Genomic DNA, 20,228 nt, shown 5'->3' on the forward strand with positions numbered 1-20,228 from the left:
GAACAACCAAACTGGCTGCCATCAGTCAGTGTGGGCAAAGTCTAGGAAGGAAGATTTATTCGAGATTTACTCATGAATGATTTCCAACCAGAAAGAATTTATTCCAAACCAGAGTCTTACCTTTGCTAATTCTATATTGCTTAAACTGTTTTCTCAATCATTCTCTGGGTTTCTGGCATTAGTTGCCTGAACCCTGCTGGTGGCAGGGAAATCCAAATGTTTTGCTTTTTATTGAATACTAGCTGGATGCCCCTGCTTCACTACAAAACTATGTGATCGGGCATGATAAATTGACACTACTCTGTAGCATCAGAGCGTGTTAATATAAGGCAACTGGCAGTTGGAACAGAGTTCTTTTCAGTTGGGGAAGGGGAGTAGAACATCTAACTCCTTAGCATCAGAGCATGTGAATATAATACTGTATATGAAATACTAATGCTCTGATGGTCATTTCAAAAAATCCTTTCTTAGAGAGCACCTAGAAGCCAAGAGGAACATACATACCAAATAGATGAGAGAGAGAGAGAGAGAGAGAGAGAGAGAGAGAGAGAGAGAGAGAGAGAGAGAGAGAGAGAGAGAGGTGATAGATAGATAGATAGATAGATAGATAGATAGATAGATAGATAGATAGATAGATTGATTTCTTGGAAAACCCTTGTCCACTTTCTTTCTCTGTGCTCCATGCTCCTCAATTAGCAAGGCACATCAGATGGTCCTTCCTGTCGCATTGAGTTTAAACAGTGCAATTAATTTGGAACAGAATTCCAGTTTGGTCTGGGAACTTCAACTTCTGCAATGGCTTTTTCAAAAGGACAGAGAAACCAAACTGATCAGTTCTACCTAAGGACATTTTTAGAGGTTGGAAATAGATTTAAAATGTTTAAATCCGCTTCCCTTGAGGGAATGATCTAGCAGGGAAAGTAGGAATGCTGTAAACAAACAAAATCGTCTTTCACGGACGCTGTGAGAATAAGGGAGAAAAGGGAGCCCCAGCAGCTCTCCATCATCTGGTATCTACAGAACCAACTGTTCACCCTGCGGTCCCTTCACACCTGGCATCAGATCCTTTGACTCTCAGCTCCTGGACTGCGGCCACTGACCACATCTGGATCTTCTTGGTATTGCTGCCACTGACCAGCCGGTTATGGCGACACTGCAGTACTCCTAAACAAGGAAAGGATTATTCCGATTAACACAGATTTCATCCAAATTCTGCTGGAGCCTGCAGAGATCAGTCCTCCTTGTTAGAGATGAGAAACTAGAAATCATGGGTGCTCCATCACTGGAGCACCCATGGAGGTTTTCAAGAAGAGTCTAGACAATCACTTATCTGAAATGGTATAGGATCTCCTGCCTGAGCAGAGGTCTGGACTAGAAGACCTCCAAGTTCCCTTCCAGCTCATTCTACTCTAATTCCTATTAAATGTAACACAGTGCGGAGACTCACCAATCTCACCGTCCACGGCCTCCCAAGTCATGAAGCAGCAATTCGTCTCCGTGTCCCAGCTGCAGATCTGTCCTGTGCTTGTCCCAGTGTAGAGTAGACAACCAGAGCTGTAGCACATGGATGTGAGCTCCACCCCACCAATAGCATCAGGAGCTGGGACTCGCTGGACCTAGCAGGAGGAAGGAAGATGATATGCATAATAGGCACTCCAAAAATAGCCCAAAGCTGCCTTGGATCGCTTATCACTGACAAAGCTGAAGGCTTTCTCGTTGACTACGGTCTACAAGGACTCCTCAAATTACAACTGGTCACTTAGAGACCATTCAAAGTTACGAAGGATCCACCCGGGGGGGAAGGGGGGGGCTAAATACAGGTAATCCTAGACCAGTGATGGCTAACCTTTTTGCCATCGTGTGCCACGAGTGTGCGTGTGTGTGTGTGTGTCACACGCATGCGTGCCCACACCCAGAATTCTATGCGCCCTGCACCTGCGCATGCGACCACCTCCCCCCCGCTCCTGGCACGCAATGGCACGGTAGGCCTGTTTTTTTGCTCTCCCCAGCCTCCAGAGCCTTTCTAGGAGTCTGGGGAGGGCAAAAACGGCCTTCCCTACACCCTCGGAGGCTGGAAGTTGGCAAATGGGCTGTTTCTGGCCTCCGGGGGATGGGGAAGTCTGTTTTCGCCCTCCCCAGACTCCTAGAAAGGCTCTGGAGGCTGGGGAAAGAGAAAAACGGGCCTTCCCCACCACCCCCTGAGGTCCTCCAGAGGCAGGAAACAGCCTGTTTCCCTACTTCTGGTGGGCCCAGAAGACCCGAAAATCAGCTGGCCAGCACGCGCATGCGCGCCGGAGCTGAGCTCGCATGCCCACCAATATGGCTACGTGTGCCAACTGTGGCACACGTGCCATAGGTTCGCCATCACGGTCCTAGATTTTAGCAAGGTAGTTGTTAACGAATTTTGCATGACTTTTTTGCCATGATTGTTTGTTTGTTTGTTTGTTTGTTTGTTTGTTTGTTTGTTTGTTTGTTTGTTTATTTATTTATTTATTTATTTATTTAATTTCTATACCGCCCTTCTCCTGAAGGACTCAGGGCGGTGAACAGATTAAGATTTCGTATACAGATAATAATTTTTAAGTGAATCATTAAATGATTGTTAAGTGAATCACTTCAATTGTTAAGGGAATTCTGCAGTTGTTAAGCGAATCTCGTTTCCCCCATTGACTTTGCATGTCGGAAGCCGGCTGGGAAGGTTGCAAACGGTGATCACATGACCCCAGGACATTGCAGCTGTCATATATACCATGCCAGTTGGCAACATGCCAGTTGCCAAGCACCCACATTTTGATCATGTGACCATGGGGGGGGGAATGCTGCAATGGTTGTTAAGTGTGACCGGCCATAAGTCACTTTTTTTCATTATCATTAACTTCGAACGGTCACTAAATGAATGGTTGTATGTCGAGGACAACCTGCCTGACCCAGATTTGATGTTCCAACGCTCGCCCCCCCCCAATGTGGTCATGTGACTGAACTTCAGACCCTCTGGCATTTACTTCCAGTTTTTGGCAAAACCAGGCCCACAGCAAATCATTGGTTGGCTTCGCCACTAGACAGTTTGCTTTAATGACCACAGCAACTGCTTTACAAGTGCGACACAAAAAGGTTTTCACCTTTACCTATTTTACAACCGTCACGACTTAACAACTGTCATGAGCAGGCTCCGTTGCTTTCGTAAGTTGAGGACTCCTTGTAAAATCGGGCAAAATGTCAAATGTATAACGGGGGAAAGAATACCTACTTTGAGGCTGATGTCCGAGCCCTGTTGCTTCATCAGCCAGAAGGTCACAGCTCCCTTCCCCACGCAGGCAAGCTGTCCCACGGAAAGGGGATTAAAAGCCAGGTCGTGGACGGGCTCAGCAAGACGGGTGGAGGACATGAGGTCGTAAGTCTGGGTGTTCCACAAGGCAATGTCTCTGTCTACATAATCTCCTGCAGGGACAGAGGTAGATGGCAATCAGGTTTTTTTTTTATTTATTTGTGAAATCTCGATGCCTGATAAATCTGGACTTCTCCCTAGCATCTGGGTACACTTTGCTTTTCTCAGATTCAAAATAACCTTAAGTGCAATAGCATGTTGTGGCTTATCAGCCGTCGGCCCCTCCAACAACCAAATCTGAGGAAGAGGAAGCGCTGGAGTCAGGGTCAGCAACAAGGCAAGCTAAGGGCTCCGAGGTGGGAGAGGGAATGGAGCTGTCAGAGAGAGACAGAGGCTGAGCTTGGGCCATCTGTCAGCCCTCAGATAGAGAGTCAACAGCCTCCAGGTCTGGAGGTGGCTGATGAGGAAGAGGAGGAACAGCTGGGTCCTGTGCCTGACACACGGATGCGAAGAAGGCAAAGGAGAGGAGAGCAGTGGAAATCTATGGGCCGGTCCTTGGGACGGAGGAGCCACCACTGCTAGCGAGGCCCCACCCTAGCTCTGGGGATGAAAGGCAGGGGGCAGAGATAAATAGGTGTGGCAGACAACTATTCATCTTCTGGCTGGATGGACTTCTTAGCCTGCGTTGAAAGAGGAGCTTTTTTGCTGGGCTGCCGGCACTCCTAATTAAAGGAATCTTTGAGTTCACTTCAGAGGGTTTGTCATGTTTGGGGAGCACTGAAGACTTATATACCGCTTCACAGTGCTTTGCAGTCTTCTCTCTCTCAGATGGTACTTAAAACCAAGGACTGTGACTCAGCAACTACAGATAGCCAACCACACAACCCATAATCAAACCAGGACTCAGCAAGGTATTTAAAGGCTCCTGCTCTCCCAGACCAGCACAATCCAAAGCTCAGTGAAGATGTCTCTTCAAATGGGGACGAAACGTTTGCAACCAAATCACCAAGCTCGGAGCTCAAACCAACAACATAACTACCAATCCGAGCTACTAATATTTAAAGACATTTCACAGCCTTCTCTAAGCCCCACACCCCCAACAATCTGAATCCCCATTTAACTGACCTCGGAAGGATGGAAGGCTGAGTCAAACTTGAGCTGGTCAGGATCAAACCGTTGGCAGTGGGCAGAATTAGCCTGCAATGCTGCATTCTAACCACTGCGCCAGCACGGCTCTTATAAACATTCATAAACGTTCATTCATAAAACATGAATGTTAAAATCTGCTCAAAAAAAATAAATATGAGAAAGATATTCCATCCAACTCGGTGCTTCTCAGCCTTGGGAATTTTAAGATGTGTGAATGTTTCTGGAGATTCTCAATGATCTTGTCCCAAAGGTGCTTTTTCAAAAGGCAACTGGACTTTCTTGGGTCTTTTTTTTTTCTTTGAAAATGTTTCATTTCTCATCCAAGAAGCTTCTTCAGTTCTGAAGAAAAGAACTGAAGATGAACCGAGGAAGCTTCTTGCACAAGAAGCGAAACTTTTTCAAGGGAAAAAAAACAAATGAAGTCCAGTTGTGTTATGAAAAGCACTTTCGATTTAAGATGTGTGGAGTTCAACTCCTACACTCCCCCAGTGTTGTGGCCCATCAGTGGCCTGTGCAGCTAGTAGCTGATTCCGACAGCGAGGAGGCTGGTGTGGTGCTGTGCCAGCAGTCTGTGCAGCTGGCACTCGAGTCAGACAATGAGGAGGCTGGAGAAGATATGGTGCCAAAAGGGGGGATTCAGCCAGGGCCTTCAGAAGCTCCAGAAGCTCCCATAAGTGAAGAGGAAGAAGAGGAGGAGCCTTTTCTCGATGCACAGGCGTGCAAAGCTGCCAAAAGGGAGGAGTGGCTCCTCAGGAGAAGGTCTCCTTGAGAGTAAGGCTTGGGGCTAATTGGCCACTCCCTTAGCCTATTTAAGGAAGGACGACGACTGAGGCAATTTGCAGGGAACAACTTTAGTTCACTCTCCTTCGTGTCTTGATCTTAGTTCTCTGCAAATTGCTTCTGGGCTTTCTGCCAACCATAGTAAGATTACGATTATTTATTCTTTGGATTCTTGTAGGCTGTTAAGAAAGTTAATTAACAGCCTTTGTTTGGGAAAAAAAATCTTATTTAATTTAGTAAAACTAAGGTTTGTACAGACTTTGTGTGTGCTGCGTTCTTTGGGGTCCATAGCTGGGGCAGTACACCCAGCCTGCTATGAAACCCACACATCTTAAAGGTAAAGGCTTTTCAAAGGCCTCACTCGCAATTTTTGAGAAAATGCAGAACTAAAATAAATATCTTACTTTCAGTTAGGATGCCATAGCAAGTGTCATTCCTTGGTCCAAACTAAACCCACAAAAATGCACCCACCCACCACTTGTGGAATGCCTGATGCCTTCTCATCCCCCTTGGCTATACCAACCTAGAGTGACAAGGAAGCGGTCGTCTTGAGAATATGCCATGGCTTGCACTTGGTTTTCATGATGAAAGAGGATTTTTTCACAAGTCCTATTTTGTACGTTCCAGATGCAAATTTGACACCGCAGGTCTCCACCACCTTGGGCAGAGGCAGAGGCCAGAACCTAGAGAAGAACAGCCCATGTCATCAGTAAAGAGCTAGGAGAGTAACTGTTTAACAAGTGGAAAAATGCAATTAGCCCCCAAAAAATAAAATAAATAAAGCAGCAACTCAAAGCCACGGAGAGAAGACAGGGAGAAAATGAGTTTTTAATTCTGTTCAAAATCACATTCAGACAAAGGACTGTGATGTCCACGTGTCTCGTGATTAAGAAACCCACAGGCAATTTCCAAGCAGGGCTAAAGCATATTAAAATACAGCTATTGTTTTAACAATTTTTTCTCCAGTTGCAATGTATGGCTGTAAAAGTTGGACTGTAAGGAAGGCTGAGCGCCAAAGAATGGAGGCCTTTGAACTCTGGTGCTGGAGAAGACTCCTGCAAATCCCTTGGACTGCAAGGCGATCCAACTGGTCAGTCCTAGAGGAGATCAACCCTGACTGCTCTTTGGAAGGCCAGATCCTGAAGATGAAACTGAAATACTTTGGCCACCTAATGAGAAGGAAGGACTCACTGGAGAAGAGCCTCATGCTGGGAATGATTGAGGGTGAAAGAAGAAGGGGACGGCAGAGAACGAGGTGGCTGGATGGAGTCACTGAAGCAGTAGGCGTGAGCTTAAATGGACTCGAGGATGGTAGAGGACAGGAAGGCCTGGAGGAACATTGTCCATGGGGTCACGATGAGTCAGACATGACTTCGCAACCAACAACATTGTTTTAACAAAGACTGTGCATATTGAGAAGAATTACCAGAATATATCTTAATTTTAGGGAGAGCTCAGAATAAATTGCTTTCTCCCACTCATACTGTCTATATATAATTAAATCGCTTACCACGTAGGCTATTGCAAAAAAAACAACAACTTTTCACTTACATGAAAAGCACAATGGATATTTGTAAAATATGCATGCTTATTTGTGTGGGTATGTGAGAGAGAGAGTTCTGACCCTCCTCCCCACACACATACAGTCACATGATCACATTTTGGGAACTTGGTAACTCGCTCACATTTATGAGCATTTGCAGCAACCATAATTTTTGGTGGGTTTTTGCCCGTTTCCGGTATTAACTTCCAGTTTCTAGGAGATAAAAAAAAACGCCCATTGGAAAAATGGACTTCTTTAATGACCGCAGCATTCACTTCATGACCACAGTGTTTGCTTGATGTCAGCCACAAAGCAATTCATAAAATTAGGCACGGTGACCCTCACTGAATGACAGCTATAACTTACGACCCGAGCTCAGTTATGATCGTAAGTGAAGGATTACCTTTTATTCAAAAATTATCACAATCTGAGCTTCAATAAATCCGCGTTTTGTCCGATCCAACCAACACATTCGTGATTCTGGTAAATCACATTTGTTACCTGTAGAAAAATGGTGGGATGACCCTACCTGGGCATTATGACTGAGAGCTAAGGTTGAAATCTCTTCCGGATGACCCAGCCAATGCTGTTGGGATCCAGAGTGCAAGTCTTCCACAATCAGCACACAACCACAGCTGTAGGCAAAGAAACCTGGCAGAGGGGGAAAAAAATAACCTATAACAACTAGAATCTCCCACACCCATACACACACACTTCGCCCAATACGATGTACACGTCTTCCAGATTACAACACGCAACTAGACTTCAGGATATTTTGCAAAGTAAATATTGCAGGCCAAAGAGACTATTCAAATTACCGTATTTTTCGGCTATAAGATGCACTTTTTTGTCTCCCAAAAGGGGGCGAAAATGTCTGTGCGTCTTATAAACCTAATATTGCCGAAGCCCGGCCTCCCGCCAGCCATTTTTTGGCTTCCACATGCCTTGTTTTCAGGCCTATTTAGGCCTTTTTTTGGCCCATTTTCAAGGCTTTTTTTTGGCCTGTTTTCAAGGCTTTTTGGGGGGCTGTTTTCAAGGCTTTTTCTTTTTCAGGCTTTTTGGGCCCGTTTTTGAGGCGCTTTTTGGCCCGTTTTCAGCCTGTTTTGAAGCTTCTATTGGCCTGTTTTGGGGGCTTTTTTCACCCCATTTTCGAGGCTTTTTTCAGCCCGTTTTTCCGGAAAAAAGCCTCAAAAATAGGCTGAAAAAAGCCTCAAAAACGGGCCAAAAAACCCCTCACAAATGGCCCCCAAAAGCCTTGAAAACGGGCCCAGAAAAGCATCAGAAATGGGCCAAAAAAAGCCCCCAAAATGGGCCGAAAAAAGCCTTGAAAATGGGCCGAAAAAAGCCCTGGAAACAGGCCGGAAAATGACCTGAAAAAAGGGAGGCCAAAACCTTTTTTTTGTTATTTTCCTCTTCTAAATTTAGATGCATCTAAATAGTCCGAAAAATACAGTAAACCTGAAGGCATCATCGTGGTAGATTTGGACCATGGTTTTTCGTTTTGTTTTTTTGAAAAGAGACTTAGAAAGTCTATGGAGATTCTCAGTCATCCAGGCCATGGTTGTCCCAAAGGTGCTTTTTCAAGAGGCAATTGGGCTTTCGGAAAAATTTTGAAACTCTTGAAAACTTTTGAACTCTTGAAAAAGCACCTTTGGGATGAGTCTTAGGAAGCCTTTCAAAATATTCCAAAGGCTGCCATAGCTCCATTAAGAGCTTCGTAAATGAAGGTAATAAAATCTTTTATATTATTTCAGGCAGGGGTGAAATCCAATTTTTTTTCCCTACCGGTTCTGTGGGCGTGGCTTGGTGAGCATGGCAGGGGAAGGATATTGCAAAATCCCCATTCCCACCCCACTTCTAGGGGAAGGATATTGCAAAATCTCCATTCCCTCCCCACTCAGGGGCCAGCCAGAGGTGGTATTTGCCGGTTCTCCGAACTACTCAAAATTTCCGCTACTGGTTCTCACGAACCTGTTAGAACCTGCTGGATTTCACCCCTGATTTCAGGGCTGTACCTGTGTCAGGGTTCCACACCATGTTCCCTCGGGCATTCCCGTTGTAGCCAATCACAGCTTTCAGCTTCAGACCCTCGTTAGCGGTTGGAGAAGAAAATACCTGAAAAGCCAAAACATGAGCTCAGTATAAATCATTATATAGGTGGTCCTCGGCTTACAACCACAACTTAGCCCGAAAGTTCTGTTACTAAGTGAGCCATTTGTTCAGTGAGTTTTGCCCCGCTGTACGGCCTTTCTTGCCAGAGTTTATTAAATGAATCACTTGCGGTTGTTTAATTATTAACACCGTTGTTAAGTGAATCTGGCTTCCCCATTGACTTTGCTTGTCAGAAGCTCGCAAAGGGGGATCCATATGACTCTGGGACACTGCAACCGTCATAAATTTGAGTCAGTTGGCCAAGCGTCCAAATTATTGATCAAGTGACCATCGGGATGAGGCAATACTTTTAAGTGTGAAAATTGGTCGTAAGTCACTTTTTCATTGCCTTCGTAACTTTGAACAGTCATTAAGTGAACTGTTCTAAGTCGAGGACTATTTGTACTTTACGCATCAGTAGACAAGGCAGCACTGCTTGTTAAATTAATTTATAGCTGTTTTCCTGAGAAACAATTTCAGAATAGCTAAGCCATTGATCAACATTTCTCTCTACACTCGGACTGGGTTAATCACACCAAATTATGGTTTGCTTGTTTGTTTGGCTTTGCCTTACAAGACTGGGCAGACCCAGCCTTTAAGATTTGTAAACCAGGACTGATGGCTGAGCGTACGAACCCCGCAAATTAGATTTATAGAATAAATCAGCACTGAACAACTGACCACCTTTTCTCCCCAGACCAGGGGTCTGAACCTTAAACACACAAAGAGCCATTTGGACCCGTTTCCCACAGAAAAGAAAACACCGGGAACCACAAAACTCTTCCCTTGACTGACTATTTCTTGAGTGGCCACAAAACTAGCATATGTAGTTGAAATTTTCTTCTGAAACTTTTCTTTTCTTGGATTTATCCATGGTTGGCCTACCGGGGGTTGAAAAGCTCAATAAATAGCATGCCGGTGGGTGTCGCACATTGGCGGTTGTGATGCATATTTTGAGTGACAGGGAGCCGCAGCAGAGGGGTGAAAGAGCCACATGCGGCTCCAGAGCTGCAGGTTTCTGACCCCTGCCCCAAACAGTCAAGCCAGGTCTCACCTTGGAAGTTGCAGAAGATTTGAAACGGGGTATGAAGTGCCGGTAGCAATCTGGCCGGATGATATTTTGGGGTAAAGACCCTTTCGTTTCCTTTCCTCTGTCTAGCACATGAGAAAAAGCAAACATGCTGAGTTAGTCTTAACATAAAGTTTTAATATTCTAGTTCTAAAAAGATCAGTTAAATCCATACAGGTGGTTAGTTTCTTGGGATAGAACGTACTGTAACTTTGAATCTTATTGTCAGATCCCTAAAAGTGATACTGCCATTCAGTTGGGAGAAGGGGGAGACTTGGATTCGATTTATTTATTTTATTTATTTATTTATTTATTAAATTTATATACCGCCCTACTCCCGAAGGACTCAGGGCGGTGAACAGCCATAAAAATAAAACATGGAAATACAAAATTTAAAATAGAGATAAAACAAATTAAATAAATTTGGCTGAACCATATTTAAAACCCCAATAATTTAAAACCAAATTTAAAATTCCCATTTAAAAGCGGAGAAGTTTAGGTCAGGCCGGCTTGCTGGAATAGGAACGTCTTAAGCGTGCGACGGAAGGTACGCAGATCCGGAATCCTCCGTATCTCGGGGGGGAGCTCGTTCCAGATAGTAGGTGCCCCCACAGAGAAGGCTCTCCCCCTGGGGGCCGCCAGTCGACATTGTTTGGCCGACGGCACCCGGAGGAGCCCCTCTCTATGGGAGCGTACTGGTCGGTGGGAGATTTACTAGCACTGCCTGTATCAACAGATATTTTACAACCTATATCCTGGCGCCAAAGAGCCCTGAGATCCCCTTAACGTTGAGGAATGTTTATGACAGCCATGTGGGCTATTTCACTTTAAAGAATAAAGGAGAAACGATGTGAATACATACTTATCCGGTTCTCAGGGCAGCTGGTAAAGAAAACATCTTCACACTTATGTATTGGCTAAAATCTGCATTCTGGTTTAAGGGAGGGGTCTCTACTGCTTTAATCCTACTTGTCTTGCCTAAGGGTATTCAGAGCTTGCATTGACTTCATTGTTGTCCCTTCTGCTTAATAAAAGGGTCCTTTTGAAATACTCCGTTTCAAGAGTTTTTACTTTCTTAAGTTGGGAGGAGAGGCAATCCTTACATTATTTTATGATTCGTACTGTGCCAACTTCTGCCACTGATATTTACGAACCGCCTGGATTTTAACAGTCACCCTGTCGTTTATAAAATGGAATATTCAAGTGCTTAAAAGCAGTTAATTACATATTCAAAATTCTTACCCAATTCCATGATATTTGTAGTTCCCATTTATTTGTTTCATGTTTTATAATTTCTATACTTTTTCTCCTCTTTTCGTTTGTCTTTTTTTCAAATTGCTTAATATTTTTTTTTTTAAAGGGAAAAAAAGAACAAATATCTAATCATGTTTCCTGATTGCCACTGCTGGAAATCATTCTCCATGATGTCACTGAGCTGGCCCTTCATTTTGTCGCACACTCAGCCAGATGTTCAGACTGGGTTTGGCATTTTTATCCACCTATCAAGTCCTTCCCAAGGACCTGGGATAGGCAGATGTTCTTGTATGATGATCTTAAAGGTCACAGGATGTAAGCTGTTCTGAGCAAGGTCGCCTTTTGCAATTGACCGATGATTTTTGTCAATGCTGATGATGTTCAACTTTACTATTATCAAATTTATTTGCTGCTTATCTCATGGCTCAAGACAACTTACCCCCTCCTGCAGGACTGTGAGGGCTTGAACAAATTGGAGTGATGTCAGGTTTCACAGGCAGAGGCTCTTCATGTTGGACAACATCATTTAGCACAAGAACTGAGTGGCCAGTAGTCCCATTAATCGTGTCCCCATTCTTTTTTTTCAAATAGGCTTCTTTTTCTTCTTCAGAGTCAGACCAAGTGTCTGGAAGAGAGAAAGGAGAGGAAAATGACAGAGAGGAAGCAACTAGCTCCATCAGCTTTTAAAACAATCGGAAGACGTGGAGACATCTGGCTCATAGAATCACCAAGAGTCAGACACGATTAAAGAGATAACTTCTTCATTCTCAACCTCAGGAATTTTAAGGATGGGTGGATTTCAACTCCCAGAATTCCCCAGCCACCATGCAGAATTGAAGTCCACCTCTTTTAAAATTCCTGAGATTGAGAGACCTTGTTTTCAGAAGATAAGAGGAATAAAAGAAGGGAACCCATTTGAGAGCTGCCTAGTTTATTTATCTTCCCACTGCAGAGACAATCTTCAAAAGGGTCTTAGTTTCTGTGTTGGAAAAGGAATTCTGGGCAAGGAAGAATATTCCCTCTCTCCAGAGGTGGTGGTAGATATACAGCATTATGCTGGCAATCCCATGAAGAGAAAAATGTATAATCCAATTCTCATTAGACACCTTCAGAGAATTACACCGTCAAAATCTCTGTTTCGTGCAGAAGGAAGTGAGATTGCAGACGAAGACAGAAAACTGTCAAAGGAAAAGAGGCAATCTTTATTTTCCATGGTTTATTTATTTGAATGTATTAAATGCCAATGGACCAATTATCTCCTTTCTCCTTTCCGGCTGGTAGATAGATAAGGTAAAGGTTCCCCTCGCACATATGTGCTAGTCATTCCCGACTCTAGGGGGCGGTGCTCATCTCCGTTTCAAAGCCGAAGAACCAGCGCTGTCCGAAGACGTCTCTGTGGTCATGTGGCCGGCATGACTCAACGCCAAAGGCGCATGGAACGCCGTTACCTTCCCACCAAAGGTGCTCCCTATTTTTCTACTTGCATTTTTTATGTGCTTTCGAACTGCTAGGTTGGCAGAAGCTGGGACAAGTAACGGGAACTCACTCCATTACACAGCACTAGGGATTCGAACTGAACCTTTCGATCAACAAGCTCAGCCTCTTAGCCACTGCGTCCCTTCCAGTAGATAGATAGATAGGGCCTATTTTATGGAATGACTGGTATCATCTTTAATGGAAAGGCAAGATCCATTGTGTTTTGATCAAACGTCTCTGGAAAGGCAGGTGATAGACAACCAGGAGGGGCGTTAAGTTGCCTATAGAATTGTATAGAGAAGACCTGATCGGTTCCTATGGTGAGGAATTTTCTTTGCTCACCATGCTCAACCAGTCGGTGGAGAGCGCTGAGATCCAGACACGGAGGAGACACCACAGTAGGCAAAGGAACCAGCTGGCGGGGGGCATCACTGGACCCAGGAGGTGAATTTTGTGCCTTCCCTGAATTGGCGTCTGTGAACAAACAAGAGGCAACATGGGAGGATGGGTTAGGGTTCAGATTTCCAGGTTCAGACCTTCACTTTGATTCTGTGTAAGTTTGTGCCAAATATCCATTCTCAGCCAAAACCAGCTTTATACATTTTGCTGCAAAAGAGCACATCAGGAATGGGGGAAGAGATGGAGATATATTCCCAGTATCTTTTGATGCACAGTTTTGTTCAGCTCCAATTCATCTATCTCTCTACTATGGAATATTGGCGGATTCCTGTTGTGGCCCACCAGCGGCCAGAGGAGTTGGCAGCAGATTCGGACAGTGAGGAGGTTGGGGAGGAACATGGGCCAGTCCTGGAGTCTGGGGAAGGCTCTGATGAGGGCTCTGCGTCGGAGGCAGAGATGGGGCCAGGGCCGTATGACAGTTATCAGTTGCCTTTGGAGTCAGACATCAGTGAGGCAGATAAACAGCTGGAGCCTGTTCCCAGTGTGCGCATGCACAGAGTTGCCAGATGAAGGGAACAGCTGAAGAACAAGGGTCGACTTGGGAGTAAGGCCACAGGTAGACGATGAATGGCTCCTCCCAGAGGGAATAAAAGAGGAGCGAAAGGGGAGGGGAGTTTGCAGAAGATAATTAGTTCGCTTAATTGGTTCGTGACTCTCCCAAGACTGCTGGCCAAGTTTTGAAGATATCGGCCTGGCAGCTCTCCAAGCCAGATAAGGTTTGTGACTGTAAATTCTCCCTTGAAAGACTTTGCTGGATGTGAATGAGAAGAATTTACAGTAATTTAATAAAAAGGAGTTTTTGTCGGGACAAGGAGTGTGCTTCATGCTCTTGGGAAGCCTAGGTCAGAACAATTCCCAGGAGGGAGGGAGTGCAATTGAGAACAGCAAGAGTGTGGATGAGAAGTGTCCAACCTTGGCAACTTTATGACTTGTGGACTTCAACTCCCAGAATTCCCCAGCCAACAATGAGAATTGAAGTCCACAGTTCTTAAAGTTGCCAATGTTGGGCACCGATATACAGTTTGTCTGGGAAGAAGAAAGTTAAGATGGCTCCTCCCAACAGTTCCCAGAGTATATGTTAAAGGTACAAGTAACTCTTGTATTTTTGGATTGGCTTTATTTTATTTTATTGGCCACGGTTCCGTTGAAATGAATTTAAATTTGTGTTTATTGAATTCTCCCACAGAGAGTTGTCCCATTCCGAACTAATAAATATCAACCTCATGTCTTGTAGGCTTACTGTGGGAGGTGCAACACCAACTGTATTACTCAAAAGCAAATGCCAACTTACCAACTTGAAGAACCACTAAGGGCCCAGGGGAATCGATCCTGCAATGAGAACACAATGAGTCCAAAATGAGATGACGACGTTCAAATCTAGAGGCGGGTTCAAGAAAAGTATCTTCAAGGTGTTAATGAGGAAACATTGAGTTCTTACTCATCCTTGAAGGGCTCCTCTGCAAAGACACCTAGGAAATCCCACAGGAAGATGGCATCTCCAACACTGAAGACCTGCTTTTGATCAGCAGTGAACCTCACCTGCTGTATCGGTTCGGAGTGACCGATGAACACCTGGGAGAAAGAAAAGCAGAACAACAGTTTTCTCCTTCATTTCATTTCCACAGTTTGAGATTAATATTGTTCCTAGACAGGATTTACCACTACAGCAGGGGTGTCAAACACAGGGCCCTGCTGTAGTGGTACTGGATCCGGCCCGCAATGTGGTCAGATCAGGGGTGAAATGCTCCCTGTTCGGACCGGATCGCCCGATCCGGTAGCGATGGCGGCGGGTGGTTCGGAGAACCGGTAGCAAAAATCCCTGTCCCCCCACCCCCCCATGCCCAGCTGAGCGATCATCAGAGGCTTTTTTTTTAACTTTTAAAAGCATTTTTTCTGCAACCTCTTTGGCCGAAGTTTTTAATTTAAGATACAAACGACCCAGAGGCATTAATGATTTTTTTTTCTTTTAATGACCCCGTAATCCTTTGCATCGGGGTGAAGTTGGGATAACTGAATGGAGTTGAGCCTTTACAGGCCAGATGCCCTTCCTGATGCCTACGCAGAGCTCGCAGCAAACAATTACTCATTGTGCCCAGAGAGAGAGAAATACCTGCCGCTACCTAGGATCAAACTCACAGCCTCCTGATTGTGAGGTGAAAACTCCACCTCTAGGCCACCAAGCCACTCAGAGGCATTCATGAATAATTAGAAGTTAAGAGCAGCAAATATTTATCTAAACCTTAATTATTTAGAGAGTCATGTAGCAGATAACTTTTTTTTTTTTTTTTAATTTGATTTATATGCCGCCCTTCTCCAGAGACTCAGGGCGGCTTACAATGTGCTCAGCAAAAGCCTTCATCCTTTTGTATATTTATACAAAGTCAGCTTATTGCCCCCACAACTGGGTCCTCAATTTACCTACCTTAGAAAGGATGGAAGGCTGAGTCAACCTTGAGCCTTGGCGAGATTCGAACCTGCAGTAATTGCAGGCAGCTGGTCTTAATAACCAGCTTAATAACAGGGTGCCTTAGACCACTGTACTACCAAGGCTCTTATTCTACCCTCTCTCTCCCTCTCCCTCTCTCTCTCATACATACCTTTCTGTCACATTGGTCCCATTCTATTCCATTTCTGTTAACATTCTTTGACTGAATGTTGTATTATTTTAATATGCCTATCAAATGACCATTCATTGCCCTGTTTCCCTGAAAATAAGACATCCCCTGATAATAAGCCCAATCGGGCTTTTGAGCGCATGCACTAAAATAAGCCTCCCAAAAAAAAATAAGCCCTCCCTGAAAATATTTAAATGCAAAGCTGGAAATCAGGTAAGACGGCAAGAGGAACCCCATCTTGCTCCATGCACCCCAAAATAATAAGACCTCCCCAAAAATAAGGCCAAGCGCTTATTTCGGGGTTCAAAAAAAATATAAGAGAGGGTCTTATTTTCAGGGAAACACAGCAGTAATGAGGAAGGAAAAGAAATCTAAGATTGCCCCGATTTACTTACCTGGCAGCTGACATCAAATCTCATTTCATAATCCCACACTTTGATAGTCCTATCACCGGCTGTGAGAACATACCGGCCATCGGGACTCAGCGTTAAAGAAGAACAAGTCTGTCTGTGAACTTGAGGGACCTGCAATCGATAGAAATCATCACTAACATTGGATTCCACTCTGAAACCGAAGACCTTCCATTAAGCAGCAAAACCCTTAGCACAGCGGTCCCCAAACTTCGCAGCTTTAAGACTTGTGGACTTCAACACCCAGAATTCTCCAGCCAGCATAGCTGACTGGAGAATTCTGGGAGTTGAAGTCCACAAATCTTAAAGTTGCCAAGTTTGAAGACCTCTGCCTTAGCATATTCATGTATAGATGACAGCTTCAGCTCACCCCTTGTGGTTTCAGTCAAGTACATCAATTTAAAATCTTCAAAGCCACCCATTCAAACATCAATACCGGTAGTCCTCGATGGAACACAAAATTTATGTTGCTCAGTGAGACAATTGCCCCATTTTGCAACCTTTCTTGCCCCGCTTGTTAAGTGAATCACTGCGGTTGTTAAGTTAGTAACATGGTTGTTAAATGAATCTGGCTTCCCCACTGACTTTGCTTGTCAGATAATCGCAAAAGGGAATTTTGTGACATGACCCCAGGACATTGCAACCGTCATAAATGTGAGTCGGTTGCTAAGTGTCTGAATTTTGATCATGTGAATATGGGGATGCTGCAATGGTCGTAAGTGTGGAAAACAGTCATAAGTCACTTTTTTCAGTGCTGTTGTCATTTCGAACGCCCCCTAGATGAACTATCGAGAACTACCTGCAATTACCCAGTTTCCCCCAAAACAAGACATCCCCTGATAATAAGCCCAATCGGGCTTTTGAGTGCATGGCAATAAGGCCGAGCGCTTAGTTCAGGGTTCAAAAAAATATAAGACAGGGTCTTATTTTCGGGGAAACACGGTAGTAATAATTTAGCGATTTTAGACCCATAGAACATTTGGGATTTTCCTCACAAGACGTGGGTAAACAGAAAAATATGGAAATCGCAAGGAAGTCCCACCTCTGAAAGGGAAACAAAAATTGTGGATCTCCTACCACTCGGATTAAGCGTCCAGACTTGGCATCCAGCACCAGGACCTTCTGGGAGGAGGTTGACACCAAAAGATGGCCAAAAGGGGCGAAGCAAAGCCTCACTGCAACATCAAGGGCCGTGCTGTCCAGATCCAGTATGCTCACATCGATTCTTAGTAGCTGACATGCGTAAATAAGAGTTTAACATTAACATCAATGTTAAAGAGCCGCGGTGGCTCAGAGGTTAGAATGCAGTATTGCAGGCTAATTCTGCCGGCTGCCAGGAGTTCAATCCTGACCAGCTCGAGGTTGACTCAACCTTCCATCCTTCCAAGGTCGGTAAAATGAAGACTCGGATTGCTGGGGGCAAGAGGCTGACTCTGTCAACCGCTTAAGAGAGGGCTGTAAAAGCACTGTGAAGCAGCATATAAGTCTAAGTGCTATTGCTACTAAGCTCTGTTTACTCAAACTGGATTTGCACTAGATCAAGAAATGGGCAAAGAAGCTAGGGATGGCAACCATCGGAGGTCAGCTGATGAAAATGATACAATTATTTCTCAGATTTATATTCCTTTTTTTTACCCTAGGAGTTCAAAGTACGCAGCATGACCTGTTATGATGGTATGAGATGCACCATTTGTCAGTGATCTCTGACATGAACTCACAACACAGATACTTTTATATTTGTGCTTATATATATTGGATGTTGTGCACATATGCGTGTCTACGTATGTGGGTGTGGGTCTATTTATGTGCATGAGTAGATGGAGGGAAGCTAGATGGATGGATAGACAGACAGATAAAGGGATAAAGAGATAGATATTGATGATGGATGGATGATCTTTGCTACAAGCTAAATATGTTTTTAATCTATGGGCTGAAACAGTAGACTGACAGAGATCTGAGCCAGAAAAAAATTGAGACTTAAAATTTTCCAGTCTGGCAGTTTCAAAGCTATCTCAATTTTGCTTTATAGGTGATAGTCCTACAACAAAAAGCCAAAAAGCTAAAAGGACATGGCAAGTACATGTTAAATGCCATTTGCCCAACACTGTTGCCACTATTCCAATAGAAATAACTTTTCTTCCCCGTGCAGAATGTTTAATTTCTTCAAATACAATGTTGAAACCTCACAAAATACACTGAATTTCATTTACCAGTCAAATGTTTAATAAACAAATATTTAATTCTCATTAAAAGTTATTTAGATAATAAACGTGTGTGTGCAGACCAGGGGTACTGAGGTAGTGATGATGATGTGAATTTGCATCATGCTTTTCTGATTCACAATTTCCACATCCACATCTCTAATTGTCAAATCCACATTTCTAATTGTCAAAGAAGATTTAATGAATATAAAAGAGTTATCCCGTAGTCCCTGGTACAGAACTGGGGAGTCGCAACGAAAGTTTGGAAATTCAGTCTATTCTACCAACCCGTTCTGCTTAATGGGTAGAAAAGGAATAGATCACATAATAGGTGGATGGATGGCGATAAATAAAGGTAAAGGATCCCCTCGCACTTATGTGCTAGTTGTTTCCGACTCTAAGGGGCGGTGCTCATCTCCGTTTCAAAGCCGAAGAGCCAGCGCTGTCCGAAGACGTCTCCATGGTCATATGGCCACCATGATTCAACGCCAAAGGCACACGGAACGCTGTTACCTTCCCACCAAAGGTGGTCCCTATTTTTCTACTTGCATTTTTTTTATGTGCTTTCGAACTGCTAGGTTGGCCGAAGCTGGGACAAGTAATGGGAGCTCACCGCCTTACGTGGCACTAGGGATTGGAACTTTCGAATGACAAGCTTAGCGTCTTAGCCACCATAAATAGATACCTAGAAAATCATGATGTAGAAATAATTCTCCAGAATGAAGTGAAACAAAAAGCCATGGTCTCCTATAGATAGCAAATAATTAATATACTCATTTCATATAGTTATTTGCTATCTACAGGAGACCGTGTTTCTTGGATTCTCCTCAGAATCCAAACTGCACACCTTCTCTTATTGTTTCAGGAAAAAAGGCCATGTGTTTGTTGATTACTTTATTATTTATTAAACCAGTTTATACAGCTGCCTACCTCACACACAGTGACTCCAAAGTTTCACACAGTTTCATTAGAATGATATGAGCAAGAAATTCTACCCGCTTTTGAGGGATAGTTACCTCATCCAGAGTATGAGCGTCCATGAGGGAGACGATGTATTTGGAAGGTCCCACAAAGGCCAAGAGACGTCCATCGCAACTGACAGACAAAGCGTCAGGACCGTGGTCAGCGTCTTGGGACACCACGTTAGCTGAATGAAAGTCGGAGAGTCAATTTCTGTTGTAAGCCACGAGGGTTGTGAAGCCCAACTCCCACTATTTCGCATAGCAGTCATTAAACAAACGTCACAGTTGTTAATCAAATCAATATATTCCTATGGATGGTTTTTGTTGGAAACTGACCCAAACCGTAAATTACAGTGACGAGTTCACGTGGAACACTGGAACCAGACATGAATACGAGCCGGTAGCCAAATGCCCATTATGTGATCAGGTGAACGTGTGGGTGTACTGCCCCAGCTATGGATCCCAAAGAACGCAGAACACACAAAGTCTGTACAAAACTTAATTTACTAAAATAACTCAGTCTTTTTCGAACAAAGGCTGTTAATAAACTTTCTTAACAGCCTACAAGAATCCAAAATAATCACAATCTTACTATGGTTGGCAGAAAGCCCAGAAGCAATTTGCAGAGAATCCAGACGCGAAGGAGAGTGAACTAAGGTTGTTCCCTACAAATTGCTTCAGTTGGCGTTCCTCCTTAAATAGGCTAAGGAAGTGGCCAATTAGCCCCAAGCCTTACTCTCGAGACCTCCTCCTGAGGAGTCACTCCTGCCTTTTGGCAGCTCTGCGCGCCCATGCATCGAGAAGAGCCTCCTCCTCTTCGTCCTCTTCACTTAT

At 44.1% G+C, this 20,228-nt stretch overlaps 1 protein-coding gene across 1 annotated transcript in view; it reads right to left on the minus strand.

Annotated features, from left to right (window-relative positions):
- The window catches only part of WDR90 (WD repeat domain 90), a 69,788-nt gene that overhangs the window by 12,995 nt on the left and 36,565 nt on the right, over positions 1-20,228 (minus strand). Inside the window, exons 22-35 of the mRNA XM_070954868.1 lie at positions 19,449-19,579; positions 17,309-17,464; positions 16,217-16,345; positions 14,645-14,778; positions 14,498-14,535; positions 13,090-13,221; positions 11,711-11,896; positions 10,003-10,103; positions 8,813-8,912; positions 7,327-7,448; positions 5,778-5,937; positions 3,248-3,438; positions 1,448-1,616; positions 1,053-1,164 (exon numbers count right to left, since the gene is read on the minus strand). Of these exons, the coding sequence (XP_070810969.1) occupies positions 1,053-1,164; positions 1,448-1,616; positions 3,248-3,438; positions 5,778-5,937; positions 7,327-7,448; positions 8,813-8,912; positions 10,003-10,103; positions 11,711-11,896; positions 13,090-13,221; positions 14,498-14,535; positions 14,645-14,778; positions 16,217-16,345; positions 17,309-17,464; positions 19,449-19,579 (1,861 nt within the window). The remainder of the gene's footprint in view (positions 1-1,052; positions 1,165-1,447; positions 1,617-3,247; positions 3,439-5,777; positions 5,938-7,326; positions 7,449-8,812; positions 8,913-10,002; positions 10,104-11,710; positions 11,897-13,089; positions 13,222-14,497; positions 14,536-14,644; positions 14,779-16,216; positions 16,346-17,308; positions 17,465-19,448; positions 19,580-20,228) is intronic.

The sequence above is a fragment of the Pituophis catenifer genome, unplaced genomic scaffold, assembly GCF_029215685.1.
Source record: "Pituophis catenifer annectens isolate HBS135680 unplaced genomic scaffold, rPitCat1.0.hap2 SCAF_16, whole genome shotgun sequence".
NCBI lineage: Eukaryota > Metazoa > Chordata > Lepidosauria > Squamata > Colubridae > Pituophis > Pituophis catenifer.